General features: G+C 36.9%; 1 protein-coding gene across 1 annotated transcript in view; it reads left to right on the top strand.

The window, feature by feature from the left end:
- The window catches only part of LOC111157037 (polypeptide N-acetylgalactosaminyltransferase like 6), a 1,188,224-nt gene that overhangs the window by 418,269 nt on the left and 748,804 nt on the right, over positions 1-21,151 (top strand). Inside the window, exon 3 of the mRNA XM_022518249.1 lies at positions 16,688-16,796. Within this exon, the coding sequence (XP_022373957.1) occupies positions 16,688-16,796 (109 nt within the window). The remainder of the gene's footprint in view (positions 1-16,687; positions 16,797-21,151) is intronic.

Genomic DNA, 21,151 nt, shown 5'->3' with positions numbered 1-21,151 from the left:
ATACTTCTGAACTCCAGCTCATCATCTGGCTCATATAAGGATAAAATTGTATAAGAGGAAATGTTCTTCATCTTCTTTTCCCCATCCATACCATCCATTATATTGCTTTTTTGGTAGTGTTTTATTAGCTCAGAACATCTTCCAGGTAGCTTAGAAACTTAATGACACCCATTATAAGATTTCTCACCCATTTCGATAGGCTATTAACATCTACTGTCATAGAGTTTGGCTCACATAATTTAGTGTTTGTTTAAAGGTATATGAATTTTACCTTGCAACTGTGTTCTAACATTTTAAGGGCAATGGAAACAACTCAAATATCTATAAAAAATAGCCTAGATGACAAAAACGAGTGGCATTTCTCTATCATTTTTTGAGAAGCCACGGGCTTTCACATGCTTCATCTGATTTACTACTTTAAAAACTCTTTAGGGTGGGTAAGGTAGATTTTTTTTGTTGTTGTTTTATTTATTTATTTTACATAGAGAGAGAGAGAGAGAGAGAGATCACAACTAGGCAGAGAGGCAGGCAGAGAGAGAGAGGGGGAAGCAAGCTCCTCACTGAGCAAAGAGCCCGATGCTGGGCTCCCAGGATCCTGAGATCATGACCTGAGCCGAAGGCAGAGGCTTAACCCACTGAGCCACCCAGATGCTCCCTGGTAGATATTATTTTTATTATCCTCATTTCATATATGAATTTCACATATTTCACAACTGAGGGACCTAAAGGAAATGTAGATTTCCTGCACGTGGTTTCAAAATAGTTTAATTTATGTCTCTGGCCCTGGCCCCAGAGTACTCCCACTACATCACATTGTCTTCTAAGGAGCAAGTATAGTGGTAGGTTTATGGTTGGTGATAAGAATAAAAGTCCATTGGTTGTTGATTTATAAATCTTGAGATAGGTTTTAAGATACAATCTTTTCTTCATAGAGATTTACAAATGTGTCTTTTCAATGTCATCACTATCTATAGTTACAATAAATAAAACTACTCTAATTTAGAGGCAAAGGGCAAGATATTTTATTCACCTGGATTTTGTAGACAGCCCCTGAGACATGTTTTAAGATTATTCAGTAGTTAAATATAGTAGTTAGATAACCCAAGAACCTGTCCATTCCTAGAGTGGCACAACTGAGTTTTTTGCCCATTCGTGCTACATTTTTGACCCCAGAAAGTGTTTCAGTTTGTCACCTCTGGTAAACGCATTGTCTACAAGTCATGTTTTCCTCTTGGAAACTTTTTCTGATGACCCATTCTCAAGTATATTATCTTTCATTAGGCTCCAGGATTCAGGTCTATTGCATATACTTTCTACTTAATGGAGTCTGTCTCTCCCATCCCCAGTAATTTTTTCAAGTTAATTATTTGTAGTGTAGTGAAACTACAATGAATGAAAAGTCTGCAAGGTGAAAAACAAAAGGTGCTCACAAATAAATGGCCGACTGAATGATGGGTCTGAAATATACACCTCATGAAGATATGATACTTGTTATATTTATTTTACAAGGTCAGAGATAATGGATCTAAACTACTGTAATCATAGAGAGGACACATGATATAACTCAGAAGAGAAGCAAATGGATCTGGGTGCTGGAGATTGCTCATGTGAAAGGAAAGGTCAAAATAGTTATGGGTCATTTCCTGGATGGCTAAGCTGTCAGAACCAAGGCAGTTCTATACAAATGTACTGGGACTGATTTAGGTTTATTCACCTACCTTTCTGGCAGGTGGAAAGGATGCAAACACACTTAGTCTTTATACTGATCATCAGCCCTAGCCGGGGGGTGGGTGGGAGGAAAGATTCTTTGGTAGATAGAGGCACATGCTTTGTGAATAAGTCTGACATATTTTCTTAATGGGATAAGGGGATAATGGGATATCACTTTCCTATTCATATGGATTAGTGGTTCTCAAATTTTAGGCAAGCCTTAGAATCACCTGGAGAACTTGTTAAAACATAGATTTCTGTGTCTCTCTTCTCTCAAAAGTTTCTGATTTAACAGGCATGAGTTGGGACCAGGGAATTGTATTTCTAACAAGATCCCAGGTGATGCTGATGCTGCTGGTCTGTGAGAAACACTGATACAGATAAGAAGAGGTATTAGGGTAGCAAATCCTCAGATAGCCTTTATTAAAGCACCGTTTCAGATGATCTGCTTTAACCTGATTCCTCTACCGTCATAAAATATTTTCATGATTCTAACACACCTTGCTGGAGTGCTGGTAACTGCCAAGAATGCATAAGAAACAATTTGAGATTTATTTTTTTATATGAAGTAATATTTACAAATAATTTAAATGTAATCATAATATAAAGCCTATAATGGTAACCCTAACCCATTTCCCTCTATTTGTACTTTCTGATACCCAAGGTCAACAACGTCAATATTTTATCTTTACTCTGTTATATGCATCTATATTTGTAAAAAGCATGTGTGTTTACTGTTACTTGATTTTTTCATTTTGTTTTTTATCTATTGTTTTCCTATTATATAAATACATATTTAATTATCTTTTTTCACTCTTTCCCTCAATGTTTGGTAGTTATAACACCAATTTTAGTTAAACCAGTGTTTGGGTAAGAGTATTCATACCTGAATCAAATAGTGTGCTGTAATTATACTTTATTTCTTGTACATTGTTCTTTTATCCCCTCTGGCCTTATTAATTGCCACAATTTTCATTTGCTTTTATTTTTATGCATGCATGATTAATTCACCCCAGTCTCTTGGGAAGAACTGTAACTCTCCTTTCAATACATTTTTAAAAAGTAAGCAAAGGGTAAATTTGTCTATTTGTTTTTTAGTTTTTTTTGTTTGTGTTTTTGCAGAGCGATTCAGGACTGGAGAATCTCTAGACTTGCTGCCATTTTGCTCCCTTCCTTCAATGTCACAACTTTGGCCTTGGCCCTCTTGTTTCTTCTGTTTTTTGGTTTTTGTTTGTTTGTTTGTTTGTTTGTTTTATCTTAGTAGGGTTCCTTTCTTAATCATCCTATGCTTGCTTATCCCATTTTCACTTTCCAAGAGCTCTTTTTTAAATTCTCTACATTCTGCTTCTGCTGCTGCTTCTTCTTCTTCTTCTTTTTAAATTCCTGTTTCTATGGAGGAACTTTTTCTTAAAGCTCTTTGAGGGAATTGAATTTAGATTTGCGGGGGCAGGGAAGAATTTTTCTGAGACTTACGTTGTCTCTGTTTCCTTCAAATTTATTGCATCTTTTATTCGTTTTGGCTTCTGAATTTTATGTTAAAACTTTTCCCGCATATTTGGTAATCCTTGCCTACCTGTTCATACTCTAAGTGAAGTAGGGAAAATACTACTACAGAGTTTCATGGATTAAGGAGGACTTCCCCATGTAATGCCTAGGTATATACCTAGAAAAAGTACCCCCGTCTCTTTTAACTCAATTCTCCAGATAGGAATTCATCTATCTCTTGTTTAAAGGGTGTAAGGGGATGGCAGCTTTCTGGGAGCCAAGTAGGGGCAGATAGCGTTGGTTAACAATGCTTAGTTTATAGACTTATATGGAACCTTGATTTTTGCTACAGCTCGACGCCCTTGTTTTCAACTGTTTCTTCTTCCATTCAAAATACATAACTCTATGGGTGGGGTGTGCAGTGAAAGGGTCTCAGATATTTTGATTTGGGAAGTGATCAGAGAACCAAGGAGAGTCTAATTGTCCTGTATAAAAATGCCAGTCATTTTGTTTTGACCTTTAACTTCACCCTCAGAAATACCTGAAGCCTCTAATTTGAAATATTTTAAAAATTCAGTGGCATTAAAAGTGTTTCCCTCTCAATAATCTCAGCCATTTACAAAAGCTTTATGTCAATTTAACTATCTGCTTTCTTGATTCATCTGATGCTTTACTGTCATTTTCATAAAGTGTCTAGAGAAAGCAAAGATTAACTCTTTTGTTCAATCTGCTTTGTATTGCCAGTTGCTAAGAATTCTCTACATCAGATGAATCAAAACAGGGGAATAGAATGTGCCTGGTAATGTTGGAGAAGGTTGTATAGAGGACATGACCGCTGGTTGACCCCTAAGCTGGATTGTTGCAATTAGAGGATCCTCACCCCTCCCTTGTCCTTCTACCACCCTTCCCACACTATTTAAAGGGCGTAGCCTTAAGAGAGTTTAGACCGTTTAGACTGAATATATCCTGATCTGATCTAGTTAATGTATCCATAAAAACTTCTAAGATTTGGTGGCTGAGTACAGAGGTCTATTCGTTTTGCGGAGCCCCAGATTAGCCTTGTATGTAAGTGCCTTGTTTATTAAGCACACTGCATACCAATCTGTAATGGCCTGCCTCTTTCTTCTGTCTCTTCCTGACCCCTGTGTTGTGAATCAAAACTTGGCAAGCCAGCTGGGAGACAGAAGAAACGGTCTCTAGGAAGGATGCATCTGTGGGGAATATTACGAGCTGGCTATCCATTAGGAGGGGTGGCCTGTGTATTGGAGGCTGTGGACCACCGTGCGAGCATGGGGATACCTGAAAATGCTAGCTGGTCTGATGCAATTGTATGAGAAACTCCAAAGTAGAGCACGGAGACAGAAAAAGAAGAGTGGCTGCTGCAGTGGGCTGGCTTCTGCCGTGGGTGGTTCAGTGGCCATCGATGCCCAGCTGTTTCAGGATTTCTTTTCCTTTAGTGTCCATGGTTCTTGGTCATGCACTTGGAAGAACGATGAGGTGGACCAGAGGAAGAGTGGTGGGCAGCAAAGCAAAGTTTATTGAGCAGTAACACAAAGCTCCCAAGGAGCGAGGGGACCTGAGATGGGTGCCGTTGGACTCTCTAAGTTTAGGGGTTTTTATGAGCTTTTTGTAGAACTGTCTTAAGCAACAATGATACACTGTTAACAAGTAAAGATTTACTTCTGCAGCAGGATACTCTGCAGATTTTGCTGGAACATCTGCAAGGGAGAAAATGGGCTATGAACCCACAGAAAATTCAAATCCCAGATACCACCATAAAGTATTTGAGAGTCATCTGGTTGGATAAGATGTGAGTTGTCTCAGAAGCTAGATTGAAAGGTCTACCCAACACTTAAGAATGTGAAAGAGGTACAAGCCTTTGTAGGGATTTGAGGGTTTTGAAGGGCATTTATTTCCCCACCTGGCAGTGTCTCCATCATTTATACTGCATGGTAAATGAAGGGCATGTGTGGGACTGGGCATCAGAGCAGCAAGCCCCCTTTGAGAAGACACAACTACCAGTGAAGCTGATTAAAGCTCTGAGCATCTCCCAAGCAGAGCTACCATTTGAGTTAGATGTATCTGTGATGCTGGAAGGAATGACTTGGGCCCCGTGGCATAGAAAACAGAAGAGGAGAGTACCCAGGATTTCAGAACCTGATAGGGAGCAGAAACCTGATATACCCCCATAGATCAATAGTTCCTAACAGCATTCCTCCAGATAGAGCCTCTCACAAAAGAACAGCACACTGTATTAAGAACTTTCCTTCCTATCAGGGGATGGGTTGATAATATGTTTCATTGACCCACTTCTGCCTTGGCTCAAACTCTCACTTTGACTAACCAACATGCCTGTTTATAGCAGAGGAGCACCAATGCCCACCAGCCCACTGTCTCTGGGAATGCAGGTGCTACTAGACTGCAGAAGATGTAGCTCTTCCAAATGCCCCTGCCCCTATTCCTGTGTTGGCTAGGATGCCCTGGAGAAAAGGGACAGGGGAAATTCCCACTGATTGATCTAGTCAGGGCTATCTCTTCCGAGACTGCTTTTGCTATTCAGCCCAGGACTGACATCTGGATGGAAACAGAAAAGAAACACAGCCCCCAGTAGACTAAACTCCTAACAGTCTGGCTTGTGATCACTTGGCTTTACTCTTTGCACTGACAGTTGGGTTGTTCTAAAGGGATTGTGAAGTTAATGGGTGAATGATCTTGAATGAGCCCTTGTGGGGTCAGGATATGGGAAACACATTTGGGCTTACAAATCTCACAGTGTTCCAAGTCTAGATTCCTAAAGGCACCGACACCCCGTGGCAATCAGGAAGGTGATGCTCAGGCTTAGGTATAAGCCATAAACTGACCTTTTAGTAGATACAGCAAATTGGTTCATGGAGAGAACAACCACCATAGTGCCTGGGTAGGATGATATATTGTCAAAGATAAAACGTTGGCCTTGAAATACAGTGACATGTAACAGCATGTTCTGTGTGTTCTAAGCAATGCTTAAGTCAACTGCCAAAGGAGTCTGGGGCAGACTTTCCAAATAAGAGCATTCCCAAACAGTGAGATATTAGCGAATTTTGGCACCCTCCCTCCTAGTGGGCTTCTAAACGTACTTTTGTTTGTTTGGACACTGCCTCTGCCTCTTGCTTAACCTTAGCTTCCTTCTGTCTCTGTGCAAATCATGCTGCTACCATTAGGGGATTAGAGAAGCTGAGTATCATGTATGGATACCCACGTTGAATAGATGATGATTGGGGTTACATTTCTAAGGTTGTGATGTGCAAAACTGAGGAAAAGAACATGACATTGAATAAAGATTTCATCTCCTCTATAACCCCAAAGCAGCAGGGTTGGTAGAAAGGAAAAAATGGAATATTAAAGCAGCAGTTTAGATTACTAGAAGGCAAAACTATTTTGGCCAGGTAGACTAAAGTGCTGTTGAGGCTTTCGTACATTTTTATGGTCAACCAGTAGGCCCTATTGGCCTATATACCAGACTGGGGACCCCTGCTAAGGCACCAAGTACTAAAAAGGTATGGAAGTTGTGGGAACAATATGCTATACTGCTGAGAATATCAAGTCCCATCAAACCTAGGAAAGGAATTATCTATTGGAATTCACGATGAGATGTCCTACTGGGATGGGTGAGTTACTTAGCACCCCTGTGTAAGAGGGAGCTACTCATTCTATGCTGGAATCTCATTGTCTTGCTGCCAGCTAGACCTATTGGAAAGCACTATGCCTGGGATTTTAAAAGCACCACCAAAAGAGGGAAGAGGGTGAAGGCTCTGCTCTGGCATATCTCACTCCCCCGTCTATCTCCTCATGCCTGACAGTGCTACCTCTCCCAGCAAACTTGTCAACAAGGTCAAATTCCTAAAGCTGACAATTTCTCTTTCTTCAAGGCCAGACAGGCATATTCTCTTTTCCAAAGGAGTAGTTCATTGACTACCATCTTTGTTTCCTCCACTGGCCTGAAGGACATTGTAGCAGACATAAAAGTCCTTATTAAATTCACCCAGCAATCCTTAAGGAATAGCCAACAAATTCTGTCTTTACTGAATACCGAAATGTCTTAATTGGGAAAAGCTGTCCTTCAAACTAGGATGGCGTTGGACACTATTAGCTCCTTGCAAGGAAGTGCCTGTGCCATTATCCAAACAGAATGTTGTGTGTTCACACCTGATGAGTCTGTTAGCATATCATCTTTATTAAATCACATGAGGATACAAGTAAACATCCTGAGCAATCTAAGCCCCAGTGTAGAGGACTTAGTAAATCAATGGTTGTGATCATGGTGGGGGGGAAAAAAAAAAAAAAAAAAAAAAAGAACTTCTTTTGGGAATCATTACCTTTTTTTTTTTTAATCTACATATAATGTAGATTATATGCTTCAGGGTACAGGTCTGTGAGTCATCAGTCTTACACAATTCACAGCACTCACCATACCACATACCCTCCCCAATGTCCATAACCCAGCCACTCTATCCCTCCTCCCCCAACCCCCCCCCACCCTGGCAACTCTCAGTTTGTTTCCTGAGATTAAGAGTCTCTTATAGTTTTTCTCCCTCCCCAGTCCCATCTTGTTTCATTTTTTTCCCCTTTTCCCACCACAAACCACTGCCCTGCCTCTCAAATTCTTCATATCAGAGAGATCATATGATAATTGTCTTTCTCCGATTGACTTAGTTCACTTAGCATAATACTCTCTAGTTCCATCCACGTCATTGTAAATGGCAGGATTTAATTGTTGTTGTTGTTGTTTTTGATAGCTAGATAGTGTTCCATTGTATATAAATATACATCTTTATCCATTCATCTGTTGATGGAAATCTAGGTTCTTTCCATAGTTTGGCTATTGTGGACATTGCTGCTATAAATATTCAGGTGCATATGTCCCTTCAGATCACTACATTTGTATCTTTAGGGTAAATACCCAGTAGTGCGATTGCTGGGTCACAGGATAGCTCTATTTTCAACTTTTCGAGGAATTTCCATGCTGTTTTCCAGAGTGGTTGCACCAGCTTGCATTCCCACCAACAGTGTAGGAGGGTTCCCCTTTCTGTGCATCCTCACCAACACCTGTCACGTCCTGACTTGTTAGTTTTAGCCATTCTGACTGGTGTGAGGTGGTATCTCATTGTGGTTTTGATTTGTATTTCCCTGATGCCAAGTGATGTTGACAACTTTTCATGTGTCTATTGGCCATTTGGATGTCTTCTTTGCAGAAATGTCTTTTCATGTCTTCTACACATTTCTTGATTGGATTATTTGTTCTTTGGGTGTTGAGTTTGATAAATTCTTTATAGATTTTTGGATACTAACCCTTTATCTGATATGTCCTTTGCAAATATCTTCTCCCATTCTGTCAGTTGTCTTTTGGTTTCATTGACTGTTTCCTTTGCTGTGCAAAAGCGTTTTAGCATGATGAAGTCATAATAGTTCATTTTTGCCCTTGCTTCCTTTACCTTTGGTGATGTTTCTAGGAAGAAGTTGCTGCAGCTGAGGCCAAAGAGGTTTCTGCCTGTGTCTCCTCAAGGATTTTGATGGATTCCTGTCTCTTTGAGGTCTTTCATGCATTTGGAGTCTATTTTTGTATGTGGTGTAAGGAAATAGTCCTGTTTCATTTTTCTACATGTGGCCATCCAATTTTCCCAACACCATTTGTTGAAGACACTTTTTTCCATTGGACATTCTTTCCTGCTTTGTCGAATATTAGTTGACCATAGAGTTGAGGGTCCATTTCTGGGCTTTCTGTTCTGTTCCATTGATCTATTTGTCTGTTTTTGTGCCACTACCATACTTTCTTAATGATTACAGCTTTGTAATAGAGCATGAAGTCTAGAATTATGATTCCACCAACTTTGGTTTTCTTTTTCAACATTCCTCGGGCTACTCAAGGTCTTTTCTGGTTCCATATAAATTTTATGATTATTTGTTCCATCTCTTTGAAAAAGAAATGATGATATTTTGATAAGGATTGCATTAAATATGCAGATTGCTTTAGGTAGCATAGATGTTCTCACAATATTTGTTCTTCCAATCCATGAGCATGGAACATTATTCCATTTCTTTGTGTCTTCCTCAATTTCTTTCATGAGTACTTTATAGTTTTCTGAGTGTGGATTCTTTGCCTCTTTGACTAGGTTTATTCCTAGGTAGCTTATAATTTTGGGTGCAATTGTAAATGGGACCAACTCCTTAATTTTTTTTTTCTTTTGTCTTGAAGTGCAACTGATTTCTGTGTATAGAAGTGCAACTGTTTTCTGTGTGTTGATTTTATATCCTGACACTTTACTGAATTCCTGTATGAGTTCTAACAGTTTTGGAGTAGAGTCTTTTGGGTATTCCATATAAAGTATAACATCATCTGCAAAGAGTGAGAGTTTGACTTCTACTTTGCCAATTTGGATGCCTTTTATTTCTTTTTGTTATCTGATTGCTGAGGCTAGGACTTCTAATACTATGTTGAATAGCAGTGGTGATAGTGGACAGCCCTGCCACGTTCCTGACCTTAGGGGAAGAGCTCTCAGTTTTCCCCCATTGAGAATGATATTCGCTGCGGGTTTTTCATAGATGGCTCTGATGATATTGAGGTATGTGCCCTCTATCCCTACACTTTGAAGAGTTTTGATCAAGAAAGGATACTGTACTTTGTCAAATGCTTTTTCAGCATCTATTGAGAGTATCATATGGTTCTTGTTCTTTCTTTTATTAATGTATTATATCACATTGATTGATTGATTTGCAGATGTTGAACCAACATGGCAGCCCAGGAATAAATCCTACTTGGTCGTGGTGAATAATCTGTTTAATGTACTGTTGGATCCTATTGGCTAGTATTTTGGTGAGAATTTTTGCATTCATGTTCATCAAGAATATTGGTCTGTAATTCTCCTTTTTGATGGGGTCCTGTCTGGTTTTGAGATCAAGGTAATGCTGGCTTCATAAAATGAGTTTGGAAGTTTTCCATCCATTTCTATTTTTTGGAACAGTTTCAGGAGAATAGGTATTAATTCCTCTTTACATGTTTGGAAGAATTGCCCTGGGACGCCGTCTGGCCCTGAGCTCTTGTTTATTGGGAGATTTTTGATGACTGTTTCAATCTCTTGCTGGTTATGGGTCTGTTCAAGTTTTCCATATCTTCCTGGTTCAGTTGTGGTAGTTTATATGCCTCTAAGAATGCATCCATTTCTTCCAGATTGTCAAATTTGCTGGTGTATAGTTGCTCATAGTATGTTCTTATAATTTTTTGTATTTCCTTGGTGTTGGTTGTGATTTCTCCTCTTTCACTCATGATTTTATTAATTTGGGCCCTTTCTCTTTTCTTTTTGATAAGTTTGGCCAGGGGTTTTATCAATCTTATTAATTCTTTCAAAGGACCAGCTCCTAGTTTCATTTATTTGTTCTGCTGTTCTTTTGCTTTCTATTTCATTGATTTCTGCTCTGATCTTTATTATTTCTCTTCTCCTGCTGGGTTTAGGCTCTCTTTGCTGTTCTTTCTCCAGCTCTTTTAGGTGTAGGGTTAGATTGTGTACTTGAGACCTTTCCTGTTTCTTGAGAAAGGACTGTACTGCTATATACTTTCCTCTCAGGACTGCCTTTGCTGTGTCCCAAAGATTTTAAACAGTTGTGTTTTCATTTTCATTTGTTTCTATGAATTTTTAAAATTCTTCTTTAATTTCCTGGTTGATCCATTCATTCTTTAGTAGGATGCTCTTTAGCCTCCATGTATTTGAGTTCTTTCCAACTTTCCTCTTGTGGTTGAGCTGTAGTTTCAATGCACTGTGGTCTGAAAATAGGCAGGGAATGATCCCAATCTTCTGGTAATGGTTGAGATCTGATTTGTGAACCAGGATGTGATCTATTCTGGAGAATGTTCCATGTACACTAGAGAAGAATGTGTATTCTGTTGCTTTGGTATGGAATGTTCTGAATATATCTGTGATGTCCATCTGGTCCAGTGTGTCATTTAAAGCCTTTATTTCCTTGTTGATCTTTTGCTTAGATGGTCTGTCCATTTCAGTGAGGGGTGTGTTAAAGTCCCCTACTATTATTGTATTATTGTTGATGTGTTTCTTTGATTTTGTTATTAATTGGTTTATATATTTGGCTACTCCCAAGTTAGGGGCATAGATACTTAAAGTTGTTAGGACTTCTTGTTGGACAGACCCTTAAAGTATGATATAGTGCTCTTCCTCATCTCTGTTATAGTCTTTGACTTAAAATCTAATTTATCAGATTGAAGGATTGCCACCCCAGATTTCTTTTGATGTCCATTAGCATGGTAAATTGTTTTCCACCCGCTCACTTTAAATCTGGATGTGTCTTTGGGTCTAAAATGAGTTTCTTGCATACAGCATATCAGTGGGTCTTGTTTTTTTATCCATTCTGATATGAGGTGTCTGTTGATTGGAGCATTTAGCCCATTTACATTCAGGTAACTATTGAGAGATGTGAATTTTGTACCATTGTATTGCCTGTAAGGTGACTGTTACTGTATATTGTCTCTGTTCCTTTCTGGTCTGTTACTTTTAGTCCTTCTCTTTGCTTAGAGGACCACTTTCAATATTTTCTGTAGGGTTGGTTTAGTGTTTGCAAATTCTTTCAGTTTTTGTTTGTCCTGGAAGCTTTTTATCTCTTTTTCTATTTTCAATGACAACTTGGCTTTCTTAGTATTCTTAGCTGCATTTTTTTTTTTCTCATTTAGTGCTCTGAGTATATATCATGCCAGTCCTTTCTGGCCTGCTAGGTCTCTGTGGGTAGGTCTGCTTCTAATCTAATATTTCTACCATTGTATGTTACAAACCTCTTATCCCGAGCTGCTTTCAGGATTTTCTCTTTGCCACTGAGACCTGTAAGTTTTACTATTAGATGATGGGTTGTGGACCTCATTTTTATTGATTTTGAGGGGGATTCTCTGTGTCTCCTGTATTTTGATTCATGCTTCCTCCAAATTAGAGAAATTCTCTGTTATAATTAGCTCCAATATACCTTCTGCACCCTCTCTCTTTCTTCTTCTTCTGGGATCCCAATTATTCTAATACAGTTTTGTCTTATGGTATCACTTATCTCTTGAATTCTGCGCTCATGGTCCAGTAGTTATCTCTCTTTTTTCTCAGCTTCTTTATTCTCCATCATTTGGTCTTCTGTATCACTAATTCTCTCTTCTTCCTGATTTATCCTAACAGTAAGAACCTCTATTTTTTATTGCACCTTATTAATACCTTTTTTGATTTCAACTTGGTTAGATTTTAGTTCTTTATTTCTCCAGAAAGATATTCTCTAGTATTTTCCATGCTTTTATTGAGCCCAGCTAGCACCTTGATAGTCATCATTCTGAACTCTAGTTCTGACATATTACTAATGTCTGTACTGATTAGGTCCCTAGTCATCAGTACTAGTACCAATACTGCCTCTTGTTCTTTTCTTTGAGGTGTTTTTCTGCCTTGTCATTTTATCCAGATAAGAATAGATGAATGAGAGAATGAAATACTAAAAGGGTAGCAATGACCCCAGAAAAATATACACTAACCAAATCAGAAGAGACATGAAACTGGGGGGCGGGTTGGGGGGGGAAGAAAAAAGAAAAAAATATATATTAGACTGGTGAATAGAAGAGAGCCACAGACTTGATTTTGGGTGTATTTTGGTCTGTTAGAAGAAACTACTTCCCAAAATTTTAAAGAAAGAAAAACTTATACATATATATATATATATATATATATGTACAAAAAAATTAGTGTAAACATGATGAAGGGATGGGATATGACTTTAAAGATGAAAATTTAAAAAGATTCTAAAAAAGGAATTGATTAATAAGAAGCTGGTTAAAAAAAGAGGAAAGAATGTGATCAGACTGAAAACTAGAACAAAGCCATGTGCTAGATTTAGGGTCTATTTTGGTCTGTTAGAAGAAACTGTATCCCAAAATGTTAAAGAAAGAAAAACTTATATGTATACAAAAAATATGGTTAAATACAATAAAGGAATAGAATATGACTATAACAATGAAAGATTTAAAAGAATTTTAAAACAGTGTTGATATGATAAAATAGTTTAAAAAACATTAAAATAGGAAAGAGGAAAAATTTTAAAAAATAGAATAAGAGAAAAAAATTTAAAATATTTAACTTTGAAAGGCTAAGGAATCATGGGGGAAAAGCCATGAATTCTATGTACTATATTCCCGTAGCTCTGAAGTGTTGCACTTCTCATTGATTGGTGAACTTGGTCTCGGCTGATCTTGGCTGATCATTCTTGCTGATCTCCTCGGGGAGGGGCCTGTTGTGATTCTCAAATGTCTTTGCCTGAGGCAGAGTTACACCACCCTTGCCAGGCACCAAGCTAAGTCATCTGCTCAGGTTCACTCTTGGTAGCTTTTGTTCCCTGAATGCTTTCCGTAGAGGTTTGGAGGAAGGGAATGAAAATGGCAGCCTCCCAATCTCCAGCCCAGAGGAGCTGAGATCTCGGGGCCCCACTCCTCAGTGCACCCTCAGAGAAAAGCAGTCAAACTCTCCCATTTCCCGGTCTCCAGCAGCACTCCATGCTCACCTGGCCTGTGACCGAGCATTTCTATCTCTGGCACATGGCCCCGTTTGGAGTCTCCAAACCCAGCAGACTCCTGCCAAAGGCTCCTTCGCCACTCCTTCCAGATGTGGAAGGAGGAGATCTGCCACTTGTGGCTTTCCAGCTCAAAGAATAGTGGCCGGATTTTGCCTTAGATCATGGTTTAAGGTAACCCGAAGCTGAGAGCCTCCACCTCGGCTCCGTCTCTGTAGCCGGCTTCCCCTCTCTGATACCTGGCAGCTCTGCTACACTCAGATACCCCTGGTCTTTTTCTGAACCCGCAGGTCCTGAGACCACATTGTGCCCATGAGGGTCCCACCCCTTGCTTAGCCTCTGGAGCAACATTCCTCAGTGGAGTATACTTCTGAAAGTTCTGATTTTGTGCTCTGCTGCTCTACTGCTTGCGCAGTCTGCCCCCGCAGTCTGCCTTCCTATATGTCGCCTCTGATTCACTTCTCTGCAAGTCCTGCCTTCCAGAAAGTGGTTGATTTCTGTTCCTAGAATTGCTGCTCTTCTTCTCTTTGATCTCCTGTTGAGTTTGTGGGTGTTCAGAATGGTTTCATAACTATCTAGCTGAACTCCTGGGACCCAGTGATATTCCGCCATCTTGCTCCTCCCTCTGAGAATCATTATCCTAACCTGTATTTTCACCTGTGTATGCCTATATAGGTTCTGTGAGCTCTGCCTCAAATGTAGCCGAATAGTAACCAAATGAACCACTTCCATACTAGTAAAACCCTTGTTGGCATCATAGGGCACATTGCAGAAGAGGGGGAATGTGTTAGATTATAAGACCTGGTCAAAATGGGTGAAGTGTTGGAGGAGATCATCATGAGGACATGACCACCAGCTGGCAGGAGAGTGGGACCTGGGCAATCAGAGGCTCCTCACTCCTCCTGTGTCCTTGGAACATACATTCTACCTACTATTCCCACACTAGGAATTGTTTAAAACAACAGCCTTGAGAGAATAAGGTATTGTTGAGACTATTAGATTGCATATGTGACTGAACCCAATTAAGGTCTCTATATAAACTTTTGAGATTCTGGCTGGCCTGTGCAAGGATCTACATGTCTTGGGGTGCCCAACACAAGCTTCATATGTAAGTTCCCTTGCTTATTACACCTGTCAACCACTATACTGGAGTGGCCCGTCTCTTTCCTTTTTCAGGGCCCTGTTTGTGAACCAATAAGTAACAAGAGAGAGTTTGGATATTTGGAGTTTACCCAAGAAAATCTTCATGTTTAATGTCAAAATTTGTTTTGAGATGATCTATTTTAATCCAAAAGTGATATTCATAAATTGGTATTATCTGAATCAGTATAAGAGATTTCCATTACTGCTCAGTATTTATTATTGCAAATGCAAATTTGAGACAAAACATGAGTTTTGCATTTTAAAGCTATTTGATTATTTAAAATGTCTGATTCCCAGCTGAATTTTGGTAAAATTTCGAATTATGAAATCCATTATCAATTAGAAAAAGTGTATGACATTTTTTAATGTTTGCTATTTATTATAAACCCAAATGTCTTTCCAAATTTTTTCCCATTTTCTTCTCTTTTTACTATATTCTTTTCTGTTAATTTTTCCATAACTTTTCTTTCTTGTCATCCTCCTTTAAAAATTTATTCTTATTATCCTCAGTATTTTATATAAACTCATCATCATCCTTGTATGTTTATTCCTCTATTATTTTCATTTTCCTGAAATCACTACTCTTGTAACAAATTCCTTTAAATGTCTAGATAATAGTCACCTGATTTTGCAAATCTTTCTTCTGATTTTAAGTATTTTTTTATGTCAAACTCCATTTTCATCCTTTCAAACAAGTGGATCCTTTATAACCTACAAAGATGGACTGAGATATATAATAGTCCTACTATTTCATACTAAGAAATAAGACATTTTATTTGTCTTGGAAAGCCTCTTGGAATAAAATTTCTGCGCTCACATTATTTTTTTGTTTTATCTACTTTGAAACTTTATATTTACCCTTCATTCTGGAGATGTATTATTTACTTCAAAAAGTAAACCAAGAAAAAAAAATGGTATGTGGATATGAAAACATTTATTTTATATTATGTTGAGTATTAAGATTGTGAAAATAAATTTCTTTCAAAATATTTGTTTCTTATTACCAAGAATAAACACCAAAAACGTAATCTCAGCAATGCACACAAATGTAATTTTCAAGTTGACATTGGAACATACTGGGTTTTACCAAAGCATAAAACATATGTTGTGACTATACTTGTTGAGTAGTTGCTAACTTCAACTGCAAGTGTAACCATGTACCATACTTTGACAGAAATCTAGATGGGAGACAGTATTAATAGTTGTTAAGATCACAATTTTGGTCTTAACTGTTCCAAGTTCTGACTTTGCCACTGTGGTTTAATTCAAATTATTTCTGTTCTCTGGGCCTAACTTTAATTGGCAGAAAAATGGAGCTAGTCAACCATAGACTACCATAAAGATTAAATAATCTTTTATATGCAGAGTATTTAACATAAAGTGCCTGGCTCATAGTGAGCATTCAGTGAATGGTTGCTTAATATTATTATCAGGCCATTCAAATATACTTGATCAAAATGAGTGAAACTGCAAATCACAAACAAAATTAATTCCATTTAATACCATTACTAGTATTATGCTCAGAGGCGGTGATACAGTGAGTTTTTAATGTCTCTGGATAAAGCAAAATAAGAAATTGTAGGGGTTGTGAGTGACCCATGCTCTTATTTTAAAATCTGTATATTAATCTTGTCACTAGCAAGAGCTTTCTTTTCAGTATACTTAGAAGAATCATTATTCAACAAATATTCTTTGATTGTCTATTATGTGCTCGGCTGTGTTTACCTACCATGCAAAAGGAAATACCACCTTTTTATGCTCTGAATACTTTCCTTTTCCACAGACATTTCCACTGGGCCTGGGAGATGGGCAATTCTATGCATGGACAGATGGTTTGAGAAGAAAGGACTGGCATGACTATGAAAGCATTCAGAAAGAGGCTATGCGCTCAGGTATGAAGTCCAGTGTAAGCCAAAGTGCTATTTTACTTACTGCAGTATCTCATTTGTCACTTAAAGGATCTCTAATTAGCATTTCTTCTATGTCTTTTGGGGATATTGGAGTCAATGTTGGAGAGAATTAAAACAATTTCAAATTTCAGAGAGATAACAAATAATGAATAGCTTTTACAATATTAGCTTAAGAAGAGGACATACAAGTTTTAGAAATCTATAATATTTTATATTTCTGAGCTGCCTTTTAATAATCTCTGGGAATATATTGAGATTTATAAGTGAGACTTGACTTGGTAGACACCTGTGTTGAGCTTGATTCGTTTGTTAGGGCTGAGGGATATCTAACTGACAATGCACAGTATTCAAGGGATACCACAATTCTAGGCATTGTGGAGGCTACAGCAATTTGGTGGATCATAGGATCTGGGGACCTGAGGTTGACAGTACTTGAGCAAACAGGCAGGGAGTTGAAAAGAATCAAGTAGGTCTGTATATATGCAGCAGAATTCCAGTCTTGGGCTAGAGAAAACATTTTACTTCTTGGAAAAAATAACAGGAAAAAATAAGTCTTTGTAGAAAGACTGTAAAATTAAGTTGTTGGTAACAGGGATTCAGAAAGGTGTATAATTAGACATCAAATGAACATGAGTAACATATGGTAGGAAGTCCTTATGCTTTTACTCAACCGGAGGAGCTCTGGGTTTTTGTGTTTTGTTTTTGTTTTTTTTTCCCCATAGTGAAGCTGCCATAGAAATAGAGAACTTCTTGTTTGGTAAAGAAATCTGAAAAGCACTCAGACACTGCATTCTAAGTCAAATCAGCAGCAAAACTGTGACTAACCACAGTATGAGGTCCTCCTGGTTAAACTTTCTCATAGCTCATCTCATCAGGAAAACTGGAGGGAGAGTATTTAAATAGCTATGCAATTGTGCAGGCTGTGAACTGTTCTTTGCTCTGGGTTGGTTGTGGTTGACTTAATTAAAGTCTTCTTTCATTTTCTTCTTCCATTCCTTTTCTTTAAAAATTAAGATCTTCTCCACCCCCACCCCCCAACTTCATTAAAGTTGTTCATCCTAAGTATGTTCTCTATTTGTCAGAGAACCAGCCTCTTCCAGGTTTCATCATCTGCCCATCTTGGCCATAACCAGGTGAACAGTCATGAAAGTGAGTTCTTTACCAGCATCTTCACTTTTGGGCTCTCTTATCTTTTTCTTCTATTTGCTCCATTAGCCTGTATGAATCCAGCCATCTGTTTCTCTTTCTAACCCCAGGAGGCTGAAATTTTTTGGAGATGTTCATATAATTTAATCAACTGAAGCTGCAATTTATTGAACAGATATTTTGTATTAGATACTTTACATATGAATTTTATTTAAAATTCATAATGACTCTAACATGTATTATCCCCAATTTGTAAGAAAAAGAAGAGAGAGAAAAAAAGAAAAAACTATGGAACTGAGTCTTTAAGAGTTTATTAAATATTATCCAAGTTCAAACAACTAATAATTTACAGAGCTAGATTAAAAATCAGTTCTTTTCATGCTCTATTAGACCCCACTGTTAGACATCAAATAATAATATTTGGGCAATATGGAGTAATGACAAGAGCATATATGCAAAGGAGAGACACACCTGGATTCAGATTCTAACTTCTCTCTACATGAGCTGTGTAAGTAGCAAATCCATTTATCTTTCTGATACTATTCTTTGCAGAATTTTTGTAAGCCTTAAAGAAAATATACCTAAAGTAATTTGCTAATTATTTGGACATATTATAAACTCAACTAATGATAACTATAATTATTAATTCATTCAAGTTTCTTTCACCTAATTTGCTATGCCTAAATTTCACTTGTGCTGATGGTTTTGGATACAAAATTCAGTATTCCACATTTATTTCTGCTTCATATAACTCTGCTCCTGTATAAACATGCTGTTGCTGTCCTCATTTTATTTGGGCCAAGGGAAAGTTGACCTACCAAGAAAATTGGTAATATAAAAAATTTTCTAAGGCAGAAATTTTCTATGGAGTTAAAAAATTTTTAAATGCTAAGATATTATATGATTCACTGGGAGATAGATGACAAATGAAATAGACTAAAATTCATCATTTTTTAAAATTTTATGAAATAGAACATAAATAAAAGGACTATACACACACAAACATACAAGCAGGTACATAATCAAAATGAACATCATTGGTCTTTATATATCCAAGCCAAGGAAAAGGATCATCTGTGTAGTGTTTTACTACCTAATTATATATACCTAAACAAATACTGTTGCCTTCTTCTGTGTTTGGACTTGATCTAAAAATTGAATCATAATGTATGACTTTCTTCCTTCACTCAAAATTATTTCTGAGATTCATTTCTGTCAATGTGTGTAATTCTAGTTGATTTATTTCTACTATTTAATTTTCTACAACATTCTCCTCGTTGTGGGCATCTAGGGAGTTCCTATGTTTTGGTTGTTATATGTAATGTTGCTATAAATATTTTTGTATGTGGTTCTGGGGTAGAGATTAATTAAATTAAGAGATAGTTGACTATTTTTCACTATTGAATGGTCTATTCTATAGCATATATTATTTTTATTTGCTGCCTATTTATTATCTTTAGAAATGTGTTTATATTTTAGTCACAGATTTTTTTAGTGTTATTCCTAGAAAACTAATGTTATATGGGTATTGTATGTGTTATTGATTTTATTGAAATTCCATGTTGTTTATAGGTGGTTTATAGAAAATAAATTTTAATATTTATTTGAACTTAGAAAACTTTCTAAACTCTTCTACTAATTATAATCATTTACCTATAAGCTAGCTTAAATTTTTAATGTACATACTCATGGTATCTACAAGTAATGACAGTGGTTATTTTTTTCCATTCTAGATCTTATAATATACATTCTTTTTGTTCAGTTCTAGTAACTGCACTTACTAGGTGTTCCTGTGTAATGGTGAATAGTGGTTGTTGGTGGCAATTTTTGACTTGATACAATTCTAAGTATAACAAATTAGACACATACTTTAATGTTTTATGTCTCTATTAAAAAAATAAAATTTGTGGGGCTCCTGGGTGGCTCAGTTGGTTAAGCAACTGCCCTCTGCTCAGGTCATGATCCTGGAGTCTGGGATCGAGTCCCACATGAGGCTCTCTGATCGCCAGAGAGTGTTTCTCCCACTGTCCTCTCTCCTCTCATGCTCTCTCTTTCATTCTCTCTCTCAAATAAATAAATAAAATCTTTAAAAAATAAATAAATAAAAATAAAATTTGTTATGGTTGTTAAGCTTTCTTCAGCTAGGTTTGTTGAGAGTTTGGTTTATTTTTGTTTAAACCTAAATGAATGCTGTTTTTAATCAAAGGTTTTTTGTTTGTTTTCATCTATTGAAATAGAAAATTTGATAAATTTTCTCCTTTAATCTGTTATTTGAGTAAATTATTTCTATTGATTTTGTAATGGAAATCAAATGTGCAATTCTACTCTAAATCCGTCTTTTTATTATTACTGGATTTGGTTTGCTAATATTTTATTCAATATTTTTGAGTCTTTTTATTCATGAGTGAATATTGAACATGAGTTTTTCTTTCTCATAGAGTCCTTGTCAAGTTTTGGTAACAATGTAACGATAGCTTCATAAGTTACTTGAGTAATAGTTTCTCTTTTTCTACATTTCGTAATTGCTTGTTACATATGATAATTATATATTTTCTAATAATTAGGAAGACCTGGTAGCTAAAACTGTCTGGACCTGGACTTTTTTTGGAGTAAAGATTTTTAACTACTACCTTAAGCTTTTTAAATAGTTATAGTGCTAGTTTTTTGTCTATTTTTCTTGCAACTATATTTTTCCAGCAATTTATCCATTACATCTAAATATTCATATTCATTAACGAATTTATTTGTAATGTTCTTAAATATTTCATGTCTACAACATTTAAATTTATTGTTTTTTCTTTCAAATATCATTTGTACTTTTTTTCTTCATTTCTTCTTAATCTATTAAACCAGGAACTTGTCAATTTTATTATTCATTGTGAAAACCAATTTTGCTACTTTATTTATCTTGCCATCATATTTTTCTCATTGATTTACAGTCTTATATGTATTATTTCTTTTATTTTAATTTCTTTCATTGCTATATTTTTTTCTAAATTTTAAAAATAGACTCATAGCTTTTTAATTTCAGTCTCCTACTATAGACCACGGATTTAGGGGTCTCAATTCCCTTCTCAGTACCACTTTAAGTACTTCACACTTCTCTGTAGTCTAATGTTTTATATTTGTTATGTTTCAGCTAGTTATATTTTAGTTGCATTTTGAAATGTTTGGACTACATAAATGCTGAA

The sequence above is a fragment of the Enhydra lutris genome, unplaced genomic scaffold, assembly GCF_002288905.1.
Source record: "Enhydra lutris kenyoni isolate GAN:26980312 unplaced genomic scaffold, ASM228890v2 scaffoldscaffold3, whole genome shotgun sequence".
In the NCBI taxonomy this organism is placed as follows: domain Eukaryota; kingdom Metazoa; phylum Chordata; class Mammalia; order Carnivora; family Mustelidae; genus Enhydra; species Enhydra lutris.
Note: the sequence above shows the minus strand (reverse complement) of the source record. Positions and strands in the feature narration are given on the sequence as shown.